This window comes from Hippocampus comes, unplaced genomic scaffold, assembly GCF_001891065.2.
Source record: "Hippocampus comes isolate QL1 unplaced genomic scaffold, H_comes_QL1_v1.1 scaffold7, whole genome shotgun sequence".
Classification (NCBI taxonomy): domain Eukaryota; kingdom Metazoa; phylum Chordata; class Actinopteri; order Syngnathiformes; family Syngnathidae; genus Hippocampus; species Hippocampus comes.
This window is the reverse complement of record NW_017842060.1, coordinates 9776581-9803950: the sequence shown is the minus strand read 5'-3', so window position 1 is coordinate 9803950 and position 27370 is coordinate 9776581. Positions and strand designations below refer to the sequence as shown.

The 27370-nt window shown below is 40.2% G+C and overlaps 2 protein-coding genes across 2 annotated transcripts in view; both read right to left on the bottom strand.

The window, feature by feature from the left end:
* The window catches only part of LOC109511026 (uncharacterized), a gene marked incomplete at its 3' end in the record, with an annotated part of 10926 nt that extends 4852 nt beyond the window's left edge, over nucleotides 1-6074 (bottom strand). Inside the window, exons 1-3 of the mRNA XM_019861746.1 lie at nucleotides 6050-6074; nucleotides 5379-5589; nucleotides 1256-4890 (exon numbers count right to left, since the gene is read on the bottom strand). Coding sequence (XP_019717305.1) covers nucleotides 1256-4890; nucleotides 5379-5416 — 3673 coding nt within the window. The remainder of the gene's footprint in view (nucleotides 1-1255; nucleotides 4891-5378; nucleotides 5590-6049) is intronic.
* ank2a (ankyrin 2a, neuronal) overlaps nucleotides 6073-27370 on the bottom strand; it is a 76984-nt gene continuing 55686 nt past the window's right edge. Inside the window, exons 21-45 of the mRNA XM_019861745.1 lie at nucleotides 26778-26876; nucleotides 26583-26681; nucleotides 26407-26505; nucleotides 26241-26313; nucleotides 25850-25900; nucleotides 24797-24923; nucleotides 24597-24663; nucleotides 24406-24509; nucleotides 23956-23991; nucleotides 22867-23091; nucleotides 22639-22737; nucleotides 21003-21157; nucleotides 20506-20717; nucleotides 20210-20417; nucleotides 19839-19935; nucleotides 19516-19744; nucleotides 19146-19271; nucleotides 18946-19068; nucleotides 18826-18858; nucleotides 18721-18742; nucleotides 7967-16609; nucleotides 7400-7477; nucleotides 7107-7238; nucleotides 6617-6757; nucleotides 6073-6158 (exon numbers count right to left, since the gene is read on the bottom strand). Coding sequence (XP_019717304.1) covers nucleotides 6073-6158; nucleotides 6617-6757; nucleotides 7107-7238; nucleotides 7400-7477; nucleotides 7967-16609; nucleotides 18721-18742; nucleotides 18826-18858; nucleotides 18946-19068; nucleotides 19146-19271; nucleotides 19516-19744; nucleotides 19839-19935; nucleotides 20210-20417; nucleotides 20506-20717; nucleotides 21003-21157; nucleotides 22639-22737; nucleotides 22867-23091; nucleotides 23956-23991; nucleotides 24406-24509; nucleotides 24597-24663; nucleotides 24797-24923; nucleotides 25850-25900; nucleotides 26241-26313; nucleotides 26407-26505; nucleotides 26583-26681; nucleotides 26778-26876 — 11364 coding nt within the window. The remainder of the gene's footprint in view (nucleotides 6159-6616; nucleotides 6758-7106; nucleotides 7239-7399; nucleotides 7478-7966; nucleotides 16610-18720; nucleotides 18743-18825; nucleotides 18859-18945; nucleotides 19069-19145; nucleotides 19272-19515; nucleotides 19745-19838; nucleotides 19936-20209; nucleotides 20418-20505; nucleotides 20718-21002; nucleotides 21158-22638; nucleotides 22738-22866; nucleotides 23092-23955; nucleotides 23992-24405; nucleotides 24510-24596; nucleotides 24664-24796; nucleotides 24924-25849; nucleotides 25901-26240; nucleotides 26314-26406; nucleotides 26506-26582; nucleotides 26682-26777; nucleotides 26877-27370) is intronic.

Sequence of the window (27370 nt, the reverse complement as noted above, 5' to 3'; positions counted from 1 at the left end):
ACGTCTGCATATGTAAAAGGTCGTGCACATGACGGAGATGGAACTGCAAATACGGAGACCTCAGTTTCTGTTCTTAAATGCTCTGATGATACCGAATCTGGCGATTCTGGCCTGCTCTCATTCAGGAGATCATTGATACTAAGTTCTGAATAATCAACCTCAGACAATGTTGACTGATGAGAAACTGGCCTATCTTCAGAATACCTTAAGAAATAATTACAATGTTGTCTGTTGTTTTCAACAGACATCGTGTCCGGACTTAAGGAACATTTCTCAACTGATGCTGCAGAATCTGGGGAGGATGCTCTAAAGTCCAACAGCCAATCCCGCAGGAGTGACGTGTCTAGATCTGAAGAAACAGAATCTGGAGACAACGCCCTGCTGCTAAATAAGAGATCGAGCTCCAGGTCTGATGAAACAGATTGTGGTGATAGTGGTCTGGTCTCATCAAAAAGGTTAGTGAGACCCCAATCATGACCTTCCCAATCTGAAACACTCGATTGCGGTGTGTACGACCGTTGCTTAAAGCATTGGTCATAATTCTCAATTTGGGCTATGTCAAAATGAGGAACAGGTGAGTCAGGAGAAAGAGCCCTGAGTTCACAGTGAGACGCTATAGACTCTGGTGAACATGGTCTGACTTCCAAGGCCATTTCAGCTGTGGCGGAGTCAGGCAACTCATCAAAGGAATCAGACAGTACTAAAAATGGTCCATACTCCAAAGCCGTGACTTTAGGCATGGCATCGGCTGGTCTTTCATGAGAAAAGCCACGGACAACGTCTGCATATGTAAAAGGTTGTGCACATGACGGAGATGGAACTGCAAATACAGAGACCTCAGTTTCTGTTCTGAAATGCTCTGATGATACCGAATCTGGCGATTCTGGCCTGCTGTCATTAAAGAGATCATTGAAACTAAGTTCTGAATAACCAACCTCAGACAATGTGGACTGAGGAGAAACTGGCCTATCTTCAGAATACCTTAAGAAATTATTACAATGTTGTGTGTTGTTTTCAACAGACATCGTGTCCGGACTTAAGGAACATTTCTCAACTGATGCTGCAGAATCTGGGGAGGATGCTCTAAAGTCCAACAACCAATCCCGCAGCAGTGACGTGTCTAGATCTGAAGAAACAGAATCTGGAGACAACGCCCTGCTGCAAAATAAGAGATCGAGCTCCAGGTCTGATGAAACAGATTGTGGTGATAGTAGTCTGGTCTCATCAAAAAGGTTAGTGAGACCCCAATCATGACCTTCCCAATCTGAAACACTCGATTGCGGTGTGTACGACCGTTGCTTGAAGCATTGGTCATAATTCTCAATTTGGGCTATGTCAAAATGAGGAACAGGTGAGTCAGGAGAAAGAGCCCTGATTTCACAGTGAGACGCGATAGACTCTGGTGAACATGGTCTGACTTCCAAGGCCATTTCAGCTGTGGCGGAGTCAGGCAACTCATCAAAGGAATCAGACAGTACTAAAATAGATCCATACTCTAAAGCTGTGACTTTAGGCATGGCATCGGCTGGTCTTTCATGAGAAAAGCCACGGACGTCTGCATATGTAAAAGGTCGTGCACATGACGGAGTTGGAACTGCAATTACAGAGACCTCAGTTTCTGTTCTGAAATGCTCTGACGATACCGAATCTGGTGATTCTGGCCTGCTCTCATTCAGGAGATCCTTGATACTAAGTTCTGAATAATCAACCTCAGACAATGTTGACTGACGAGAAACTGGCCTATCTTCAGAATACCTGAAGTAATAATTACAATGTTGTCTGTTGTTTTGACCAGACATCGTGTCCGCACTTAAGGAACATTTCTCAAGTGATGCTGCAGAATCTGGGGAGGATGCTCTAAAGTCCAACAGCCAATCCTGCAGCAGTGACGTGTCTCGAGCTGAAGAAACAGAATCTGGAGACAACGCCCTGCTGCTAAATAAGAGATCGAGCTCCATGTCTGACGAAACAGATTGTGGCGATAGTGGTCTGGTCTCATCAAAAAGGTTAGTGAGACCCCAATCATGACCTTCCCAATCTGAAACACTAGATTGCGGTGTGTACGACCGTTGCTTGAAGCATTGGTCATAATTCTCAATTTGGGCTATGTCAAAATGAGGAACAGGTGAGTCAGGAGAAAGAGCCCGGAATTCACAGTGAGACGCTATTGACTCTGGTGAACATGGTCTCACCTCCATCGCCATTTCAGCTGTGGCGGAGTCAGGCAACTCATCCATAGAGTCAGACAGTACTAAAATAGGCCTTGACTCAAAAATCTTTGCTTTAGACATGGCATCTGCTTTATTTTTATTTGTAATGCCATACACAACTTCTTCATATGTAAAAGGTTTGTTCACAGTAACATGGCTTTGTCCAGTGACTTTTTCTGAACAGGAATCATGTATTTTTGGTCCGCTGTTTTCAAAACTCTGTTTGAAACAAATATCTGACTGTATGTTTCTTGGTTGTAGTGTATGTTCAGGGCTGTTTAAGAAAAAGTGAAAGGATTTTTGTTTTTCCTGTTCAATCATTTCAGAATGTTGCGAACACTTTGTCATTGATACTCCAACTTTTGTCGAGAATGACATATTTTCTTGCCTGTTGTTTTGGACCAAATCATCTCCGTAGGAAGCCTTGTCTTTGCATACTTCTATTGTTTTATCCTTTGGAAACTCTAATGTGTACTTTGGTCTTTCTACAAAGTTGAAGATAACAGGTTTATTTCCTTGTTTGTCTGGTAAACTGTGCGTGGTCTCTACAGATGGTCTGTAAAATTTGTGTTCTGGATCAATATTTTCTTCTGTTGATTCTTTCATCCGACTACAGTCTATATAATCTTTAATTTGATTGTTTTCTGCTGTGTTTATTCTTAAATGTGTTATACAATGATCAGAGTCATTTGTTGATGGTCGTAAGACAGAATGTTGAGGTGCCAACTTCGAAAACCAATAATCAAGAAATGATTCCTTACTTTCTTTCTTTTCCTTTAGGACTTGAGTACTGCTTTGAACTGACATTTCTTTTTCATTTACATTGTCTATCCATCCTGTATCAACTGTTACATCCCATTGTAGTGATTCGGGCTCTTCTAAATTGAGGTTGTTCTCATCATGTGATGAAGGCTCATTTGTGTTACACTGGAGATCAGTTTTGTGTGTTGACTGTGACATATGTGATAACGGATAAGCATTTGACGTTTTGTAATTGTCACCTTGCGGAAAAATTTGATCAGAGGGCAATTTTATTTCCAAAGTGCTCACCTTGACCAGTTTTGTCTGATTTTGTGTCATTTGGGGTAAGGTTGGAGTAGCCCCTGAATACTGTAAAAAATAATCACAATACTGACTCATCAGTTGGGAACGTGTTGGTTCAGAGAGCAAGAGCTCAAGGAATGAGAAACTGCAATGAGATGTCTGAGATTGTGGTGAATAGGGACGGTAATCCAATTCTGACGACTCATATTCATGAGTATTTGTGCCTAAATCTGGCAAAGCCTTTTTGTTTAAACAAGTTACTTCATGCAAATGCTCAAAAGGCAACGTTTTTGAAGTCAAACTTGGAATTTCTCGCTGAATAAGTAGACTGTCAGGTAAAAGTGGAGTGTCCTTTGCAACTCCAGAGTCAAGGTTCTGTGCAGGTTTTTCGATTACACCAAATTGCAGTCTACTATCACACACATCTGAAGGATTGGGGTCTGCGTTATTTTCAGTAATTTCAGGTGAAGTACATTTAGCTGAGCTTGAAAAGAGTGCCCAACTAACATTCATGATGGGAAGGTCTGCCCTAAAACCCTTCCTTTTGCTGAGGGGAGAGTCAGGAGACATTGCCCTGTAATCACTGATTGACATGACCGAATCAGGTGATGAAAGTCTAGGCAAAGTGTCACTTAATGTCCAAAATTCTGTTGGTGAGAAACTTTTTTCATCAACACAAGTCTCATAATCTATGGACGTGGATGACAATGATTCATTATCAGATGTTTGTCGGGCATAGATTGGCAGATAGAGGCTGGAAGAGACAGTCTTTGTTCTGTATTTCTCACTGTCTGGACTGATTGAACAACAAATACCAGAGCTCTCGGTTGAGTCACAGGCCATATGAGTGTTTTTATCCATTTGTTGGTACTTGGCTGTAGCAAGAGTGGATTCCACTGTCTGGAGATCATCATCATCATCATCATCATCAATGAAGAACATGTTATCCTGGAAGCCAGTATTATTAACTTGGGTTTTTGTGTTTTCATTGCTTGATGTAAATGGATCATAGCGCATGTTCACATTAGGATCCTGTGGATTCTTGGGCTGATCTGTGAAGACTTGGGCTGTGTGTTCATCAACACACTGTAAGACTTGACTTTTTCTGTCTATATCTGTGGTTTCTTCAGTTATCGCGAGAGTTGCTTGGTGACTCTTTGCTGAAGCAAACATGGTAGGACCAGAGGTTCCTCTCAACTTCTCTTTGGAATAATTTAGAGGGCCAGTATGGGAAATATAGTATTCATTAATCTCTTCAAAGTCAGTCTCAGCTTGGTCTGACTCAGATAAGATCAGACTAATGTCACTCATTGATCCAGATGATGGCAACTTCAAAGTTTCAGGTGACCCCTTATCCTCTTTAGCAGCAAATGTCCCAGAGATGTTTTGGCAGCATATCTCTTTGACTTGGCACTGACCACGACCATGAAAAGACTTGGAGACATGAACTTCAATATTGCAGGGAATTTGATGGTCTTTCCCTTTGTACTTGACATCATAAACTCGACTTGCTTTGCTCTTCATTGCAGCTTCTTTTTTGATGGGGAGCGTACTTACTTGCTCTTCCAAGTTGACATAGCGTGTACGTTCATGTGAAATTACATCATCTGAAGTCCACAGGTTAGGGTTGAGTTCACTGTAACGCACAAAGCAGACACAGTGGCAAATTAATCCTTCAAAATATGATATGTAAAATCCCTAAACTGTATAACTGGCAAACACACATTAGCACAAAAGGCATTCACACTAAGTACAAAGCCAGTGAACACAAAATGCCGGAGCAGCCCATTCAGTGACTCTCGATTTTTGAAGATCTGTTCCAAAATGTGTTAACTGGTATCAAGAGTAAGGCCACTGGGTAGTTCCTTTTAATTCTCATTGAACGTTATTTAAAAATAAAAAAATAAAGGGATGAATACAGGGATGAATGGGTATTGGGCTACGATGACTGTTTTGAGTAGTTGAGTTTTAGTAGTTGAATAAATACTGTTTAAAAATGAATAATCATTTTATTAATCATGATATCAATCTCAATCAAAATAATCGTGATTATTATTTTTCCATAATCATTCAGCACTAATATACAGTGCATGACATATTTAGAAATCCAATAAATTAAATTACTGGGAGATCTCGATTTCCTCCAAAAGGTCACCATGCATACTCTCCGAGTGGATATGTCCGGCAGGCTCTGCCCATGAAGGAATGTCAAGTAGAGAAGCTACAGAGAGGTCTTCTTCAGAAACAGCTGGGGGAGGTTTGCGATCTGATTCCACCCTTCTCACAATCCTGGGGCTGTCCACATCTTCTTGTACTGAAGACAGAGCCACTGACACTGAAAAAAACACCCCGGGATATTAAACATAGGGATGCACGATAATTATCGGCCCGACCGACTCCCCCATGTCTTTCTTTCCTGTATTTTAAACAATGCCTTCTTCCACTTGGCTCCCACAGACTCACGTACCTGAAATCTTCCTGCTGATTTGTAGAATGAAAGTGTATCACTTCCTCATCCCTTGCCGCCTATATGCGCTAATTCACCGAATGAGGATTTCATCACTTTCTCCTACTTCTTAGCCAATCAATGGACTCATGCATCTTATCTTTTCCAGACAGTATTCATACTTGATAATGTAATAATGCATATGTTAAAATAATATGATAATATAATGTAAAATAATGACATATATATATATATATATATATATATATATATATATATGATAGAATAAAGATCGCTCACTTAGTGTACTGACTGAAAACACAGAGAGAAAAATATGTCCCAAAAATACCTTCACTATGGTCCAATGTCTTCTCAATCTCGTTTGCGATCTGATTCCACCCTTCTCACAATCCTGGGGCTGTCCACATCTTCTTGTACTGAAGACAGAGCCACTGACACTGAAAAAAACACCCCGGGATATTAAACATAGGGATGCACGATAATTATCGGCCCGACCGACTCCCCCATGTCTTTCTTTCCTGTATTTTAAACAATGCCTTCTTCCACTTGGCTCCCACAGACTCACGTACCTGAAATCTTCCTGCTGATTTGTAGAATGAAAGTGTATCACTTCCTCATCCCTTGCCGCCTATATGCGCTAATTCACCGAATGAGGATTTCATCACTTTCTCCTACTTCTTAGCCAATCAATGGACTCATGCATCTTATCTTTTCCAGACAGTATTCATACTTGATAATGTAATAATGCATATGTTAAAATAATATGATAATATAATGTAAAATAATGACATATATATATATATATATATATATATATATATATATGATAGAATAAAGATCGCTCACTTAGTGTACTGACTGAAAACACTGAGAGAAAAATATGTCCCAAAACTACCTTCACTATGGTCCAATGTCTTCTCAATCTCTGCATATGTTCTTGAGGTTTGTTCTTGGAGTGATTTGTTCATCTGTGTTTCAATTAGATGAACAATATCCATCCGGTTGATCTTGGTCAGTCTCTTAATCAGGCAATCTTCTGTGGAATTGTTTCACAATGATTGTCAGAAGCTTGTACGGTATATCTCATGGAAATTGACAGTATTTTAATGAAAAATCAAGATTTAAAACATTAAAGTCCCTGTAAAATGAAAATAAAAGGTCTTACAAATTTGACACCACAAAGAAGAATGTAACAAGCATGCCAAATTTGAATGGAGAAAAGGAGTTGCCAGCACAAAAGTTATCACACATTAAATATATTCAGAAAGAAAACAATGAAATCACTTTACGGGGTTTTTAACAATTTAAGTGCAATAATTTCCACTATTCAGAGTCGACAAATACTCCTAGTTTGTCTTTTCGAATAAGGCTGAACTAATATGTACCTGTGGCATGTTTGCCTTCCCGTTCAACCCAATGTTGAAGTAAGGCATGACTCTGTTCTTGAAGTGAATTGGGATTCTGTGTTCTAACTAATTGGATTTCATCCTCATTGAATTCCAGTTCCCTTGCCAACTCTGGGGTCATAGACAACACAATATGAAAGTTATATTGAGAGTGCTGTTGCTGACAAAATAATAACAACATACATTTAAGTGTTTTACATGAATATTAGCATGATCAAAACAGATTTTGTTTAGAAAAAAAAGAAAGTGAGAGAGAATGTACTCGATCTTACCAGTCCAGCTGAAGCCAAGAAGATCTGCAATGATAGCTAATGTCTCCTCTTTCCTGTCAGCATCATCTTGCCAATCCACTAAAATACCACCACATTAAAATTAAATATTTTTAACTGTACCTGTACACATCATTTGCTGTGAATACAGATACTATTTTCCTAAGGACTACGGCTTTATGAATTGTAACAAACCTGAAATTAAATGTGGAAATGTAATGTTGACATTGATGAAAAGATAAAGGTTGGATTCATCGCTCTAGAGAGTTTCCAAAATATGATTATATGGTTAAGATCAGCAGATGAAGCTTAGTAATGTTAGCCAAGCTAAATTAGTATCGGCGATACCAATAGTCTGCATCAAAATAAGCTTGTGAACCAAAACCAACATGACCATTCAATCTTGAGATCGGACACAGACACAGATGAGATGGACAAGTAACTTTTCGACAGGCAAAACACAATACATGCACACACATGATGGCAGAATGCTCTTACGAAGGAGAAAAGAATTCTTGCTGCCAGGGAGAAGGACTAGGAAAGAAAAAGCCTAAGTAGACCTGGCCATACCTGCCATGCACTCTGGAGTTTGTTCATCGGTGATTCTCCGCATCTGATTTTCCACCGTGTCATCCCAGGTAGGCCTAGATTCAAACACATCCACTGTACGGGTAGAGGGTTGCGCACCCATCAAAGAATCCAAATCTAAACTGCTTGAGGTTGGGATGTCGTACATAAAGATGACAGAATCTGGACTCTTGTGACTTGAGCTGCTGATGTCATCAGTGTCCAAAGAAATCGATGATTCTTCAGTCTTACGTATTTGGATTCCTTTCATTTGTCTTGTTGTGGGAAGAGGTCCACCTGAGGAAAGGCTCGATTCATGTGTGGGTTTTGCACTGTCAGAACAACTTCTGCTGCTTTTCCCAGAGGGTTTACTTGGACCACCGTCTGTCTCAGATCTTGTTCTGCGAATCATGGTTGGGTCTTCTGTTTTGCTAACCAAACCGGGCTCACGGTTCTCACAGAATCTTTCCAGTTTTAATTGACTATCCTCCTTTGTTATACTGCCTTGATTGACATTGGCCTGTGCACCTGCAAAAGACATTTCAATGACTGAGCACTGGTCGTCTTCCTCATCCTCATCAGCAGAGGAGTATAATAAATCACAGCTTTGCCTTGGGTCTTCCAATGTCTCCGTCATTGTGCTTGACTGAAGATCGGCAATTGTGGAGTCACGATAGTTTATGCCAAAGCCAATAAGGCCTTTGTCAGTACCTTCAATAATGGTTAGCTTCTCCAATCCTGTCGGGGAACCCAGCTGAACTTCTGTTGAGCAACCAAGATCAGCTTCAGAAAGGTGCTTGTCACTCTTTGACTTGTCACATGAAGGTGTCAGGAGAGTTCTGGGTTTGGGAATAGGAATAATGTGCTTTGTTGGATTCTGCACGACTTCCTCTCCAACTGAATCGCTATTGTCAAATTTTGACAAGGTGTTTTGCTCTTCCACACTCGCCTCTGAAACAACTTCATCCACTGGATGTTCCTCGATTTGAAAAAATTCATATCCTTCAACATTTTCATCAAAACTTCTTGTGAGATCAATTGCGCCCCCTCTGGTCATTTCAAATAGCTTTCCCTCTTCAAATTTAAATTGATCAGGGGTTTTGGCATCGCTTGGTGATTGAGCAGGTGATTTATGAAGTGTTTTCCTGTCCTCTGCTCGATCATAATCATCATATGTCTTCTGTTCATCAACTTGTCCATTGTCGGTTACAGAATCGTCAAACCCGGATGTACAACATTGGGTTTCTCGAGTATCCACTGTAGTTGAAGGTTCAGCAATTCCTTGAAGTAGGTCATTGTTTTTGTCATCTGGATGGAGGTCTTCTGTAACAAAGCTATGAAAATGCGAATCAGCAGCTCCCCTGTTTGAATTACTGCCACTGTCATGTATTTCAGATGGGCTTTCTTCCAAGAGTTGTGGAGACTCTTCATTTCCTGGAAATTCTGGGTTTATTTGTGACTCACGTTCTTCCCTCTCTTCATGTATACTATGACTTGAAACAATATCTGTTCCTGCAACAGTATTTTCAAAATATTCCCCTGGTGTATCTGTAGCTGAGGCCATTTGTTTATCTAGCTCAATATCCACATGATCACTTAACTGTGATGATGCATATGGGGATGTATCCCTCTTTGTTTTGGCTTCCTGTTCCATTTCATCAAAAGTTTTGATCCTTGCAGCCATTTTAAACATCTCCTCTTCTGGGGTAAATTGATTGATTGTGGAATAATCCTCCTGTTCATCTTCATGGAAAGAGGGATAGTTGTCACCTTCCATTTGTGTGACGTTTTCTGGTTCATTGTCATCTTCTGGTATATTTGCATCAAAAGCTATACAGGCTTTAAGTTGTGATGCATACTCCTCATACACAGCTGCCTTGGCTGGCAATGTTCGGTCTCCAGTGTCATCTGATTGAGTGGGGCTTCCTTCAAGAGAATCTGGACAAGGAGATTCTCTTGTAGGGCTTGGCTCAATGGAATCTGGGGATTTCTTCGAAGACATATCTTCCACAACCGGACTTGCCTCCAGAGAGTCTCGTGGATAAAGCTCTTTAACTGGTTCATTGAAACCGTCAGTGTCAAGGTTCTTTAAATCAACTGGCCTTCGTGGTATAAGTGGGCCAGTGGTGGCAAAATTGGCATCTTCTTTATATTCATTCATGCATTCACCCATTGTTTCATATGGCTTTGGAAATTCCTCAGTACTTTCACTATAGTCACTAAAATGTGACTCTACAGCAGCTGAAATTTTAGGCGCATCCTCTTTAATTAGGAAACTCTTCCAACTTTCTTCCATCACTTCATGTGAGTAAGACTTGCATTTTATTTGCTTTGATATGGCCTCATCTGAGAGCATTGTGCCATTTTCAGTCGAAAATGTACTTGGTTTTCTGTCAGTGTCTTTTGATATTATATCTTGTTTGCAGGCCTCATGGACAACTTCCTCGACGGGGTGGCATTGCATCAGAGCTGGTTCTTCCTTTAAATAATGATCTAAGTCATCCCCAAGGAGTGACAACATGCCTGACATATCCCCCCGAGTTTTATTATCTTGTCTGTATTTCTTTTCATCAGTGCAAACTTCCTGGAGTGATGCCTTGATAACTGAACTTGGACTGACTTCTTTGCTTTCAACTACATGAGTCTGCATCTGTGTCATTCTCTCTCCATCATGCTTATTGTCATTTTCAGGGTTCTCCTCACTAAGAGGTTTATTGAATTTAGTCAGAATAACTTCTTCAAATTTCTCCTGAATAATGTCCTCTTCTGGAGTCTGATATGTCACTGGTCTATCCATCAAGCATTGGTCTAAGTCACTCTTTAGCAGTAATATCATGCCCGGAATTTCCTTTATATCAGTAGATGGTTGATATGAAGGCTTTTGCCCATTCCATTCTTGTGTGATTGGGAGCTCTTTAGTCAAGGCCTGACTTTCACCTATTTCTTGTGTTGTGTGATCCACTTTTACATCATCAGTGACATGGTCCTGTTTCTGAAAATGAGTTTCTTCCTCTGGCCAGATAGTCACAGACTCTGTGATTTCATTCAAGTCACTCACGTTTACTGACAACTTCCCAGAAAGTTCTTTTATGTCTTGGGGGGCTTTGGATATTCCATATTCATTCTCCGTGTCTTTGGCTGCATTTATTTCAAATGACTGATGATCCACGCTTGCGTGATCGGCTCCTTCGGGTCTACCCACAACTCTGTGAGTTCTTTCAACAGAAACAAATGAATAGATGCCTGTCTCTTGTTCCTTTGTTGAGATACTTTGCTCAGACCTTTCCTCAAAAACCTGTTGTGGTGGTTTCTCATCAAATTTCGTTTCGAGACACTGATCCAAGTCAGTTGTCGTTAGGCACACCAACCCTGACATATCTTCCACTGCTCTGGGACCCTGGTTATCGATGTTCTTGCCGATGTGGACTTCTTCGAGTAGTTCTTCTTCAAATGTGATTTCATCATTGTCATCGCTCATCTCAGGGGCCATTGCAAGTCCTTCGCTGTCCCCCAAACTGGAACAAGGTGTCCTAAGTTCGTCTTTTCTTCGAACAGTTTCTTCAAAATGTTTGAATTCTTTGGCAAACTGAAGCTTATCTGAGACAAAACTGTGAATTTCCTTCTCATTTCCATTGGTTGAGATAAGTGGTTCCACATTTTCCTCAAAAATATCGTCTTGGTCTGATTCCTGATTTTGATCCAAATCATTGTTCATTAAGGACACCAAACCTGACATATCTGTCACTGCTGTGGGTATCCGGTTATTGAGTTTCTCGGCAATTTGAACTTCTTCATGTCGTGGTTCATCAATTGCCATTTCTTCATTTACATTCTGCATCTGAGGGGCTGGGATAAGTTCCTCAGAGTCATCTCCCAAACTGGAACAAGGTGTCTTATTTCTGTCTTCTCTGATATGAGTTTCTTCAAAACGTTTTTGTTCGGTGCCAAATCCAACCACACTAGAAGCTAGTGGGGATTTGGCTTTGTCTTTTTCCTTTATAAGGATAATTTGTTCAAAGTTTTCCTCAATTATCTCCTCTTGTTGTGGTTGATCTGTCAGAGGACAAGATTCGAGACACTGATCCATGTTCATTTTCATTATGGACACCAACCCTGACATATCCTTCACTGGTGTGGGTCCCTGGTAATCTGTTTTCTTGCCAATGGAAACCTCTTCAAGTAATGGCTCATCAGTTGTGATGTCGTCATTATTGTTGTACACTCCAAGTTCTTTATAGTCCTCTCCCAAACTGGAACACAATGTCATATTCCTATCTTCTGTTTTGACAATTTTTTCTAAATGTTTCTCTTCTGTGCGAATCCCAACCTTATCTGAGGCAAAAGAATGAATGTCTTTTTTGTTTTCCTTTTTTAAGATTACTTGTTCAAAATTGTCTTCAATTATATTCCCTTGTGGTGATTGATCTGGTACAGACTTTGTTTCTAGACATTGATCCAAGTCATTTTTCATGAAGGACACCAACCCTGACATCTCTCTTACTGCTGTTGGGTCGTGGTTATTGGCTTTGTCGTCAGTATGAAATTCTTCAAGTTGTGGTTCATCATGTGTGATTTCTTCATTATCACTGCTCATCTGAGGGGCCACATTAAATTCTTCATAGTCATCTCCCAAACTGGAACGAGGTGTCTTATTTCTGCCTTCTCCTATATCAGTGTATTTGAAATGTTCCTCTTCTGTCCCAAACCTGGCATCATCAGAAACAAAGAGATGAAAGTTTTTCCCGATTCCCTTTGTTTGTATAACTTGTTCAATATTTTCCTCAATTACACAATCTTGTGGTGGTTGATCTGGTACAAATGTTGTTTCGAAACTTTGATCCAAGTCATTTTTCATTAAAGACACTAATCCTGAGATCTCTTTCACGACTGTGGGTGCCCGGTTATTGGTTTTCTCGCCAAAATGGACTTCTTCAAGTAGTGGCTCATCCATTATGATTTCTTCATTATAATTGTTTATCTGAGGGGCCACTGTAATTTCCTCATAGTCATCTCCCAAACTGGAATGAGGTGTCTTATTTCCCTCTTCTCTTCCATCAGTTTTTTCAAAATGTTTCTGCTCTGTGCCGAACCCAGCCTTATCCAAAGCAAATGGATGAATGTCTTTCTCTTGTTCCTTTATTGGGATAATTTGTTCAAAATTTTCCTCAACTATATTCTCTTGTGGTGTTTGATCTGGTACGCTTTCGAGACATTGCTCCAAATCATTTTTCATGAAGGACACTAACCCTGACATCTCTCTTACTGCTATTGGGTCCTGGTTATTGCCTTTCTTGCCAGTATGAACCTCTTCAAGTAGTGGTTCATCAATTATTTCTTCATTAAAATTGTTCATCTGGGGGGCCACTGTACATTCATCATAGTCATCTCCGAAACTGGAATGAGGTGTCTTATGTTTGTTTTCTCTTATATCAGTTTCTTCAAAATGTTCCTCTTCTGAGTCAAATGCAGATGCATCAGAAGCAAATATGTCTTTCTCTTTTTCCTTTGTTCGGATAGTTTGTTCAAAAATTTCTTCAACGATATCCGCTTTTTGCGGTTTATCTGTTACAGGACCAGATTCCAGACACTGATCCATGTCCATTTTCATTATGGATACCAACCCTGACATATCTTTCACTACTGTGGGTGCCTGCTTATCTGTTTTTCTGACAATGTGGACCTCTTCCAGCAGTGGTTCATCAGGTGTGATGTCTTCATTGTCAGTGTTCACCTGAGGGGCCACTCCAAGTCCTTCACAGTCATTTCCCAAACTAGAACAAGATGTCTCATTTCTGTCATCTCTTACTTCAGTTTCTTCAAAGTGTTTCTGTTCTGTGCCAAATCCAGCCACGTCAGAAGCAAGTGGGTGTACGTCTTTCTCCTTTTCCTTTGTAAGGATAATTTGTTCAAATTTTTCCTCAGTGATAGTCTCTTGCAGGGGTTGATCAGTTACAGTTGTAGTTTCGAGACACTGATCCATGTTAGTTGTCATTAACGACACTAACCCTGACATATCTCGCACTGTTGCAGGTTGCTGGTAATCCATTTTCCTGCCAATGTGGACTTCTTCAACTAGCGGTTCCTCAATTGTTTTTCTTTCAGTTCCATTATCGTATTGTGAAAAAAATGCATTTCTTCCATCATTGCTTGTTAAACACTCTTTTTCTTCATCACTTAGTACTTCATCCAGGAGCATCCCTTCAAGTCCATCATAGTTCTGTGCGACACTTGAATGATATGACTTATTTTTGTCTCGTCCAGAACTTGTTTTTTCAAATGCTTTTGGAAAATTATTCTGTTCTTCTGGCCAACCAATCATTGGCCTGACCTCTTGGAACATATCCAAATCATTGTTGTCTGACAATAGCCCATGTCTCCTTTTTGCACCTTCTAATTTTTTACATTCACTCTCTGTTTCCTCATTTTCCAACTTCAATGACTGATCTTTAATGTCGTTATGATCATTTTCTCCTTCTGTATCAAACTCAAGACTCCCAGATGAGAATGTGCCGGTGTCATTTTCTTTTTCCTTAATCAGGACAATTTGTTCAAAATGTTCCTCAATAATAAACTCTTGTGGTGGCTGATTTGGTTCAGAATTGGTTTGTAGATACTGATCCAAGTCTGTTTCCATGAAGGACGTCATTGCTGACATATCTTTAGCTGATGTGAACGCTTGCCTATCTGTGTTCCTACTAATGTGGACCTCTTCCAGTATTGGTACCTCACCTGTGATGTCTTCATCTTCATTATCATTGTTCATCAGATGGCTAAATTCAAATCCTTCATCAATCATTTGATCATCATTAAGAGAAATAGTTTCCCCGAATGAACTGCACATTGGCAGTCTATCAACCACAGTCTCCACATCAGATCCTTCAATCTGAAAGCTCACATCTAAGGCTGTGGATGTTTGCTTGAAAAGCTGGTACTCAGGACTTTCTTCCAGCTCAGCCTTTATGTCAGCACTGAAGTCCTCAGAAGGCCTGCGGTCAGGGCTTATCTGCAGTTCTTCAGATAAAGTCATACCGGTGCTGAGAGATTGCTCTTCCACTTGCATCATTCGCCAGTCCCTCCTAGTTAAAAGTTCTCTCTGAGGACTAGTCCTCCCCTTGTCATGCTGAATTATATCAGCATTGTCTACCTTGTTTCCAAAACAAACGTCATCTGACATTAACTCTGATGCATCAGAGGAATTGTAATCTGTAGATTTTGCTTCCTGTGGGCTAGTGGCTTCTTTGAGAGCGACTGCTTCAAGTGCTGAAATATTCGGAGGAGAATCGGAGTCATACTTAAAGAGCCCATCTTGGCATTTTGAAGGCTCTTTCCCAAACTGGAATGCTTTTGTTAGCTCTTTAACGGACATACTTTGCTTTACAAAAGGCTCAGTTGACTTTTTGCTTGTGTGAACACCTTTGTCGTCACAAAATGTGACCGTCTTTCCAACATTTGCATCAGAGATTAGTAGTGATTCCTTTGAGCTGTCTTTAAGTATGCCTGTTGGTGGATATCCAGAGTCAGCTTTGTCACTTCTTTGAAAGTCATTCTCATGATGGGGAATGCTGAGGTGTTGACTTTCGGATTTTGGTGGCAGTTTTGGACTTTGGTAAGTCTCCTTTTTATCTTCAAAATCTGCTATTTCGATTGCCTGTGTGGAATCACAAGACGCCAATGCTTTGTGCTCAAAAAGCCCCGATTTATTTTTTGAAGGGTCCTGGCCGGTCTGGAATGCTTTCATCAGCTCCTTCACAGACATAGTCTCTTCTAATCTTTCTGTCTGAGATCTGGGGGATTTGGGAACACTGGGGAGCTGTGGCATTTCATCCTCCATTTTTGTTTTTGCAAGGGACGAACTTAGAATCTGTACCTGAGCATGTTTAAAGGCTTCCTCCTCTTCAACTTGGTTTTGTAAGGCTTTAACCCGGTCCTTTATTGATCCGAAAGGTGTTTCAACCACACAAGGAGAAGCTGGTGGATCTATCACTGGTGCAAGAACAAGACCACTCTCATTCAGAACAGCATCACCGTCTAATGACTCCTCGGAGCTCATCCTTTCCAACTCTCCTTCAGAGCTACTATATGCAGAACGTTCTCTGTCTCGTATCTTTCTCCTAATAGGTTTCTTGATGTCAGGAGGTCTTCGTTTACCATCAGACTTCACAGTAAGATGTTCAACCGTTTCTTGGACAACCTCCTCCTGAGAATCATCCATCAATGCAGCTTGCTGTTTCAGGTTTTTGTCGAAGCCAGGGTATGAGCCCATGCATGCCAGGTCCTCTGTGGCAAGTCTGCTTAAAGTGCTCTTTGTCTCAACATTCCTTGCTTCAAGTGACTCTAAAACCGAGAATCTCTTTGCTTTTCTTGCACTCTCCTCTTGCGCTTCCTCTTTAGTGCTACTAATCCGGTTACTCTGAATCCCTCCACCCTTTCCAAGCCTCTCTTGTAGTTCATAGCTGGCAAGAGTTTCCTTTTCTTCATTCCATCCAGAACCATCTGCCTCCAAATTTTTCAAGTGATCTGATTGCTCAGAATTCACAACAGGAATTTTTACGTCTGACATATCAGACAGAAGATCCGGGCTTGCAAGGGCTGCAGGGTCCAGAGGTTGACTCGTTTTCAGTGAGAACGTTGATTCAGATTCATCATCTTCGGTTAAAAACGTTCATCAACCAAAAAGGGTAAATGACATAGGGGACAAATGAAGTGGGGAGGAGAGACATCAGAAAACTTTGATCAAGACAATGCTGTTAAAATCCAGACTGAGTTCAGAGATCAAGGAAGGACGGCTAGGACAGAGAATCGGGAAGTCTTCAGAGACCAAAAGATGGGGAAAAAAAGGACCAAAAAACAGGAAAAAGTGATCCAGAAGTTTTAGCTGAGTGGAGCAGCAATAGCCTAAGCAAAGCCCAGAAAAATACTTTATATGGAATTCGAATGCCTTAATTAGCAATTGATCATAATGGTAGTGTCCCAATTCATGAGAGAGGAAATCAAACATAACAAAAATAAAATTGCCAAACAGAACAAAATTATACAACAAAGAACCAAACATTGTATGGAACATAGGGACAGGATGGAGAATGGACAAACAATAATCTCTCAAGATTGCCAATGACATGGAGAGTCATGTCTGGCAAAAAATCAAGTACTAAAGTCTATTTGAATAAAAGCTTTTGGTAACTGCGTAATGAATCCCGACCTCAAAAGAAAATCTGTTTTTTGCGATTAAAAATGTGATCAGTATTCCGAGTACTATTTTGTGATATAAAACAAAAATAACTCAAACACAGATAAATGATTGGAAAATAAAATAGTTAATCAATAAATGAAACTGGTGTGTGAGGTGAGTAAAATCAATGGAGTTGTACAGTCTACCACTTAACCGTTATGATAAAATGTGACTATGGATGTAATTTACAGTGCAGTCGAATAGATAAAATGTAACCACAATAAACAGTAAATAAAACATAATTGTAGAGGACAAAGTGGTAACACAGGGTAAAATTAAATTCAAAATATATTAACGTTAAAAATAATTCAGCAAAACATATTTTTCCATTATTTCTGTACAGAGCAAAACAAATTTGCCCCTGGTTCCTAAAATAACACTGCACTATTAAATAATACTGTCATCCTTGATGAATGAGGTCAAGCTCAAATAATATGGAATCTAAATTAGTTGAAGTGGATTCAAATAAGTACAATTCAAAGACCTCAAAAAGAGAAAGAAAGAGAGCAAGGGAAGCAAAGAAAGAGCCACTATGGCGGAATTAGTGGAAGGGAAATGCACAGCCAGAGCGTAGCCACCAATAAGGACATGTTAGGACAGCAAAGTAACACAGCAAGGGGGATTCAAATTTTAAGTAACACATCAAACAGTGCATATTTTGGCATATACATGTTTTCCCGGGGCTAAGACTATGTCACAACCTTTATGATCACTCTATCATCTGTTCACTAATGTCATTGTCTTCATCTTGATTGTAAAATGTGTTATGTAACATGGAACTACAAATGAAAAGCAGTACTTAGACATACAGTACAGTGGTGTCTTGAGATATGAGTTCAATTTGTTCCATGACCAAGCTCATGACGCAAAACACTCATATCAAATCATATTTCCTTATTGAAATGTATAGAAATACAATTTATTCGTTCCAGCATTCCCCCGAAAATAATTTTGTGTTTTTAATGAGGAGAAATAGCACCCTAAAATTTTGTATTTTATAAATACATCGAATAAGAACAGAAATATAGAGAATGTAAAGGATGAAACAGTTTGTCCATCATGATTTACTCGTGCAATTCAATTTATTGGACTGTTTTTTCTGGTGTGCCCATCTTGGGAGACAGTATAAAACTGAACAGTCATAAAGACACAAACGAACAAGAATAGACTTTTACTTCTACTGTTAGGTGACTGAGTAAAATGCTGTATATTCGACATTTCTCAGTTCACTGCCACTATACAGGAATCTCAAATTTGTGCTCACAAATCGAAGCTAAAGATAAAATGAAAATCATCTCGATAACAGATCAAATCTATAAAAAAAACTCACGAGTCAGGTCACTTGTATTTCAAGGCACCACTGCATGTGCTTTTCATTAGACAGTGACAATTGATATTTAATAGAGTGTACAATGGAGTAGTTTCAGATCATGTCACAGATTACAATGAGATTTAAATAGTAATGCCAAAGATGCTGATCACCGGAAAGAGTTCACACATTTCTTAAAACTGTAAAAGCTTCACTTACATTTCTTGTCACTCTTCTCACTCTGCGTGTGAAAGTGGATAAAGCATAGTTATCAACAAATGTTTTATTTCTTGTTGTGAGAGTGCATCAGGAAGGTTTGTTTACCTCGTCATCCATGTCTTGTTCCGAATCAGACTCCTATTCAAAAGAAGGAAACAAAAATGTTTCACAATGACAAGTTTCACATCAACTATTTTTTTTATTTAAATTCAATTTTACACTGACCTTGGAATATGTTGGGAGGGTGATGTTAAGGTTGCAGATCGCATTATGGTTCAGACTGCGGTATGTGCGTGGTTCTTTCGTGAAGGAAAGCCGACCACATGGCTCCTGTGCCGTGTCTCTAATCTGTGCATCGATTTAAAAACACAAATCACTCGCCGAATGAACTGGTAGAAAGCTTAAACTTATGTTTCCTAACATACTTTAATGAAAAGGGCTAGTCGGTTCTCTTTGAAGGCAAAGAAGCTGAAGACATGATGCTGCCCACTCTTGGTTAGTGGCACCAGGTTTCCAAAACAGTCAGCAAATATGGGTTTTCCTTCCAGGACCTGCGTTAATATAACAAGAATTATCATTATTTAAACACAGTATTCAAATTAAAAAAGATTTTCTACTCTCTTCATATTACACACAAGGTCAATATTCGGTACACCTGCACCGTCAGTCGTAATGTTGAGCCCCAAACATTTCAGTGAAAAATTGTGCAGTTGGGATGCGTGACATCCCATTTGCATATTTTCATTTTGTCTGTAGAGCAGATTTAACTCCTCCCACTCAAAGTCAACACTGCACCTCAACATCCCGGCTTCGTGCGACTTCTGTGAAGTTCTCTTGCTGCTCCAGTGTCTTGTCCATTTTGTCATCAGTCATACAGAAACAGCGAAGTCGTGCTTCAATGGGGTCCAAGGTCTTGGCAAAGATGACAAACTTGGCCATGTATGGGACACAAATAATCTCTCTGTACAACTGAGAGCCAAAACTAACAGAATCCTGGACTTGTCGGCAGTCGATCAGCCAGAATCTAAAAATATATACGACACATAGAGTCAACGTCATTCCAGTTACACGGGGGTGGAATGTTCATCACGAAGAGGTGGACTTCACATGAACTTCACCTTGCTGACACATTGGTCGTGAAGGAAACACACTGATTAACAAAGGTAAGAGGTGTAGAGCCTGTGATGTCTTCCCATTGAGCAGGTGTTGTTCCGCCTGAAACAGAAACAGGTTTTGTTCCATCCATCCATTTTCTAGCCCACTTTTCCTCACAAGGGTCGCGGGGTGTGCTGCAATCAGCCTGTCATGCATGTTTTTGGAATGGTGGAGGAAACCTGAATACCCGGTGAAAACCCACGCAGGGACGGGGAGAACATACAAACTCCACACAGGAAGACCGGAGCCGGGATCGAACCCACAACATCTGCACTGTGAGGTACACGCTAACCACTTGTCCACTGTGCCGCCCACAGGATTTTCATAGACTCACCCGTAATACTACAAAGCAAACGTAGGGTTGGTGTTTCCCCGCTGTACACAGATCCGACTCCTTCATTGTTTGAGCTTTTGGGAATCGGGATTGTCATGGTGATTGGTTTGTGGAACTTCCTTCTTCTTGGTTCCAGCGTGACAATTGGACTGAATGTGGCCTTGTTGCCAAGGATTTTTCTCACCACATCAACTTCGATGGGTTGAGCCTGAGACATATAATGCCATCAAATTTTGTCATCTTATTGACCACATCGTATGCGTGCAACAAATGAGCTGTTCATGTATGGTACAGACCTGTAGCCCAACTCGGATCTTTTTGGTGAGGGCTCCCTCAGGGAAGACAGCCTGTACCTGAGGAACAAGAGTGCTACTGAGGACGCCGCCCTCTGGACCGATCAGATGGCTGTCCTGTTTTATTCTTGACACCACAGCAAAATACTGTGGAAAGTCTCGCGTGATGATGCGGCAGATTCTTTTCTTCTCAAGCTCCTCAGGAGAATCCAGTTCTATAAAATCCAGAAATACTCAACATGAGCAACGGGGAATCTTTTATGTTTTATGACCAGTAGTGTTGACATTTTACATTCAACAAAAGCAAGACTAAAATCAAGACTCTGAAAAGCTGTCAAGAAAAAGACCAAGGGAACGTTGAGCCCAAGACCAACTTCTTTCTCAAAAATATATGCTGTTGATCTAAAATGTGTCATGTATTTTTTTTGTATCTTAGTGAAGAATAATCTCCAGTCACACAAATGACACACTGCAGTGATCCAACCACTTTGGTCCCTTACTTTCATCCATTCCATTCAGGATCTGGTTCAGCTCCTCTTCAGTGAAATCGCAGTGATGCTCCCTCCAGTTTTCTCCCGTTTCACTCCTCAAGATGACCAGCTCCCTCTCAGTGCCCCTCAGAGCAGCAAAATGCGGGATCTCCACAATCACGGGACTAATGGGAGAAACCAAATAATCTAATCAGAATTATTTCAGCAATTAAGTTACAATATGCCAAAAGCTGATAGGTGTGTTAAATTGTGAACCGCCTTTGAAAGGAAAGTAACAGCATTTGAATATTAGGTGCAAGCCATGCATCAGGACATTCATTTGTAAAAATAAATAAATAAATAAAAAGAGGAAAATATACCGTTCTCTATGAACACATTGCAAGACAACAAAACAGGATCAGTGGATGTGCAGTATAAATTCATGGGGAGAACTCAACAATAAAACTGGAAAAAAACAGCACATTTAAGACTGGTGTTTTCAGCCTTTATAAAGGCATAATTTTAGTCTGAAGAAGAAAAATCTCATTTGATATCTCATTCGTTCTTTCCTTTTTCAGTGGCAGACGAAAAACAAACCAATGGAAAAAAATGACTGAATCTTTTATTTGCTGTCTGTCATGTGGATATCAGCAACATTCCTAAAATCAATTCTGATGTGTTTCTCATTAAGAGTCACACATTGTGTTCTATTCCTAACCAGGGTGCCGTGGCACACGAGAGTGTCATGAAGAATCAGGGGTGCTTGATCATCAATCTATGATGCCGATGTATAGTGACAGGTGAGGAAATGAAATACTCTTCCATTGGCTGTCAGGAGGTACAATAAAACTTTGTCTGCACCTTTTGCCATCCATACGTAAGTCATGGCTTCATGAGAAAGACGAGCTTTGTATTGAATGAAACAGTCAATTTGTAATGAAAGTGAGATGAAACCATCATTATTTCAGTATTCATACATTTTTTTGTTTGGTGGTGTGCCATGAGATTTTTAAAATGTAAAATGTGTGCCTTGACGCAATCAAGACACTGTTCTAAATGAAACATAAGTGTCCATGTTGTAATGCGGTTGATGGATCGGTATCGTCATCCTGACTGACGGTAAACAAACTAACGTACTCTGACTGATGCTCATTACCAGACTTCTGGGTTATATAAGCCGGATCAATTAAATATTCAAATCAAATTCAAACCAGTGGCCTGTTTTTCCATTCGTAATCGGAGCCTAAAATTGAAATATGACAAACAAGACATTTTTTTTCAGATATTCGCATTAAATTAAAAAACAATCACTTTTTCCCATAGTTTTTTTCTTTGACTTTTGCCAACTGAATATGGAAAGGATGAATGATATGCAGATTAAAATGTCGCAGTTCTTTACTTGTCAGCAAAAGGAAGGGAGCTGAATACACAAGCTCGTGCCGACTGTGTACCAGCCCACCTTTCAACTGAATAACTTGGACACTGTGCCGCCGCCCCCTTACTAGTTTGGAGTACAATATGAATCGATAGCTCATCCAGGCAAATTATACCTTCAAAAATATCAAAAAAGACACAACAACATAAAAAAATGAAAAAAAAAATAAACAAACAACACAATCTTGGATGAATACTGGATCTTGGGGTGGGCATGGTGGGCCCCTCCTACCCGAGGAACTTGGTTCCTGGAGGACCCAGTTGTAGGATGCGACTGACCAGGCTCTCGCCCTCATTCAGAGGGGGCGGAGCTGTGGGAAGGTGAAGCTTACTGATCCATGTGCAGCACAGGAAGGAGTGAAGAAGACAGTATGAAGAGAACACCCCAGCGTAAAACCACTCACTCACACACACACCCAAACGCCCACTCATGCTGACTCCGACTCCAACACACACTTACCCCAGGAACTGTGCTCCAGTGGGTCCCACTTCAATGATGCGACCAGCCAGCCCCTCACCTTCGACCATCGGGGGCATGGAGGCCAGGCGGTGTCTTTTTACCAGCCTGCATGTCACCCTCGTAGGCGCAGAACACTTCCTAGGCGGCACGATGATTCTTAGGCCATTATGACGGCAGCCTCGCATGGCACCGCCTCTTGCGTCTACCATGAAGCTGACCAGAAAGCTAAAAGGAGAGGTGTAAACCACGATTAGCATAAAGGCTTGTATAATGCTGAATAATTTTGTCGACTATGTAACTCCATGCAGAAAAGGAAAGATGGGAAAAGGGGTTCAGGTTCCATCACCATTCAGCGTTGTTATCAACACAAGGTCACGATGGTCACAGTTGCTTCAAGGCAATTTTCAAGTTTCATTCCATTGAATAGGTTATTTTGCAAGCAAGGCAGGCAAATCGCAAGATTTCTTTCGGGATACTTATCCATCTTCATGTGAAAAAAAAAATTAACAATTGAAAAACTTGGGGCACACTTGTTTCCACGCGTTCATTTTAAGACGCCTCCAATAATTAAACAAGATAACTTACACCGAATAGATACTCTCTATGTATTTCTCATCACACTTGCCCTCATAAACAATATGAACTATTAAAAATATCTGTCGTTAGTCGTGTGACATAGCCTTATTCTTCTTGCTATTATTATTACTACATAGAAATAAGGTGAAATCTCCCTGTACGACAAAGCTGATCAAACTATATACAACTACAGACATAAAACATTGTAAATGAATCTCTGAAAGTGTCAATATGGATTTTAATGATCAAAATTTAGGATTCAGCTCTCATCTAATGTATTGATTGTGTATCAGACTACGACGATGACCTGGAATTGACCAATCTGGGGAACAGATTTGGGAAATCGGTAGTTTACAAAATGTGCTAGATTGTGCATTAGCAAACCATGCATGGAGGAAAATGGGAGATGGAGGAACGTTTTGACGTTTATTGGAAGGCAAATCTCAGAGTATATGAGGAAAAGGACAAAGACGGGAGGAGTCAGAGAGCGAAGGCAAAACAAAAGAGAATCACCTGCTATTGTCATGGTCTAGGCAAGGAGACGAACGGCTAAAAAGCAGAATACAACAACACACGCAATCACAGATCACAAAAGACGAGTGTGTGCGGAGAAGCCACAAGACAATAAAAAAAAGAGGAAAAAAATTATTGACGAGTGAATTAAAAGTGAGAAAAATCAAATACAAAGTAAAAAAAAGTGACTCACTCGAAACGTACAATGATAAAAAAATGTGTGCATAAGCAGCCTCATTTAAATGACACTTCAGCGGTGTCACTTCCCCAACAAACCAGCAACTGCGTGTGTGTGTGTGTGTGTGTGTGTGTGTGTGTGTGTGTGTGTGTATGTGTGTGTGTGTGTGTGTGTGTGTGTGTGTGTGTGTGTGTGTGTGTGTGTGTGTGTGTGTGTGTGCGTGTCTGTGTGAGCATGTGGGTGTGTGTGCATGCGCTTATGTGACATCATACCCAGAGTGCAGCAGACTGGAGGACAACACCACATTATCAAGGTGCTCAGCCCCCCAGCTCAGGCGGAACGAGTCTTTGTCTTGCTCCCTTGACAGCGCTGACACCTAAAGACGAAACAAAACAAGACTTGTCTTTGACTCCAATTGACAAAACATATCAGTGTCTTCTTTTCTTTTTCAACATGTCCTCACTTGATGGCTGGTAATCATGTCCTCAATAAGAACACCGTCCCTCTGATGGAAGCTTTGGTGCTGAGGTCTGAAGCAAATGTGACACATTCAGAATGTGTGTGAATACGAAATAAATAAACACAGCATCATCCACAATTATTGGCATCTAGAAAGATAGATAGACAGATCGATCGATCAATAGATATCAGCGTATTAGGGACCTGTCCAGGTTGTGGCTCATGTAGCTGAAGCTTTCCAAGTAGTGTCCTGGTAGAGAGTCATCGCCAAGCTCTCGCAGGTCCTCTGCTCTAAGGTACTCGCCTCCATCGCCCGTCATAGTGTCCTCGCCTGCGCAAGAGACATGTTTGTGGTGTCAGTAAGTACTGGACTATATATTTCATTCAACGTGACATATTTGAATGATTAGTCATCTGACTTCAATTGAACACTTTTTTTTTGCACTTCTTAAGTATAGCATTCATTAAAAAAATACAACACAAAAAACCCCCAACATATTTTACCATTTCCACTGTCACCCCACGGTAATGTCTGCTCATCTTAAGTTTAGTTTCTTCTTTATTCAGTCTTTCACAAGTTTACTCAGTTTTCGGTCACTGAATGTGAAATGTTATATTATGCAAAGCGGTGTGTTTATTGTTTTCTAACTGTTACCATGAACATAGCTATAGTGAAGATTTCGGAGTTAGAGGTGCTGTCGTGTGATTGTGTTGCACAACAAGTATTTAACCTGCAAGCCTATTTGGAAATTTTCCATTCTGTTTGCTGTGTGAAACCAAATCAGAGGCCTTGAATTGGAAATTAATAGCATCAAGTCTGTGGTTTTGTGATTTTGAAAGTTTTCAGGCAATGCAGCAATGCAAGACTTTTTTTTTTAAACAGTGATGATAAATTTTGATATATTAAAGAGAAAATTGGTACAGTATTGAATAGACTGGTGTCTGGGAGAAAAAAAAAGCAGACAAATAAACATGTCTGTAAAAAACAACAATTGTTGACATACAGTGTTGAGATGCTAGGATGAAAACAGATGTGCTGTGGGATTTTAGCATTGTTTGTTTTTTGTTTTTGAAATGTTTAAGTCCCAGAGCGTGTAATCGTGTTTCACACGATTTTTCTATACAGTTAGAACAAACAACACACTATGGCAGAGAGGACCTGCAGTAAAACCCACACATTTTGAACACAATGGTAGTGGTGCATAACAAATTAGTATCACGCCCACACATAGGTGAACCGACAAAATGCAGCGGTACCTTCCAGCTCGAGAGACATCTCAGAGCAAGGATCATCTTCAAGGCCGAGAGCTATGAAACATAATGCTTTTAACACTACATACCCCGCAAACTGTAGGCTTCAGTCAATGTTTAAATGGAAAAAAAAAAAGCATCATAATAATTGTCACCTTCTTCATCAGACACATCAAGGATTTCCGTCATAGTTTCTGGGACGTTGAGTTTGTGTTTCTCTCATAGGTGAACCGACAAAATGCAGCGGTACCTTCCAGCTCGAGAGACATCTCAGAGCAAGGATCATCTTCAAGGCCGAGAGCTATGAAACATAATGCTTTTAACACTACATACCCCGCAAAATGTAGGCTTCAGTCAATGTTTAAATGGAAAAAAAAAGCATCATAATAATTCTCACCTTCTTCATCAGACACATCAAGGATTTCCGTCATAGTTTCTGGGACGTTGAGTTTGTGTTTCTCTGTGACCGTCTGGCAGACAAAGGATGAGAGGACAGCAAAAAATTGTTAAAGCATGTTATGAATCTTAACATGGATGGAATGAAACATTGAAAACAACATTACCGTTGTGGTAGTGATGACTTCCTCTGTGACCACTTTCAGTGTGTCTACCACCGAGATGTAACCCAGACGCCTGGCAATGGATAGAGCAGTGTTTCCGTTCTAAGATGAGGAAACATAATGTGTTAATTTGATATTATTTGGCGGGATTTTTTTTTTCATTTTTCTGTCCTTCTCACCACAGTAGTAGCACTTGGTTTGGCCCCATGCTGCAGTAAAATATTGATTATGTGTGTGTTTCCTTGTTGGGCCGCCTGGTGGAGAGGTGTGTATCCATTCTACAGGACAAATTGAACACAGGCGCGATGAAGTTTTGTCAGGTTTACAATGAAAACTAACATATCAGCGCCCTGATGGAGCTATTTAGCTCTTACCTTGGTTTTGGCGTTGACACTCGCACCTTGCTGTAACAGGAAGTTGACCATCTTGGCGTTTCCGTAGTGACAGGCTACTATTAGAGGTGTATAGCCAAGCTGGCATGGAAAAACAAAGAGTTGCAGATTTCACGATTTACTGTCAGTTTAAATAAAGCCAGGTTGTCACTGTTTTTTAATAAAAATGTGCTATTTGGTGCAGGTCAATGATTTATCAATGAATAATACGTGCTTAATGAAAACATTTAGAAATATGCAAGGGATGATATTACTGAAAGAGAATAATTTTGCTGCCACCGGGACAAAATCTTCTATGTCACAATTTGATACATTTGATATATTTTCACAAATGAAAGCTATTGGTCAGTTCGCGCGTGTCATTGAAATTTTTTAACAAAATAACCAATCGAAAGTATTAAGGATGGCTTTCTCTCTTTGACGATGCAATATTAATGAGTGAACGAATATAGTGGGGTTTTTTTTGGGCGGGTGGGGTGGATTTTGGATGTGTAAGGCCCAACACCAGCAGCAATTTGGTGTTTAGGATTTAAATTGTTCAGGATAAGTGGGTGTCTATTATTATGATGATGATT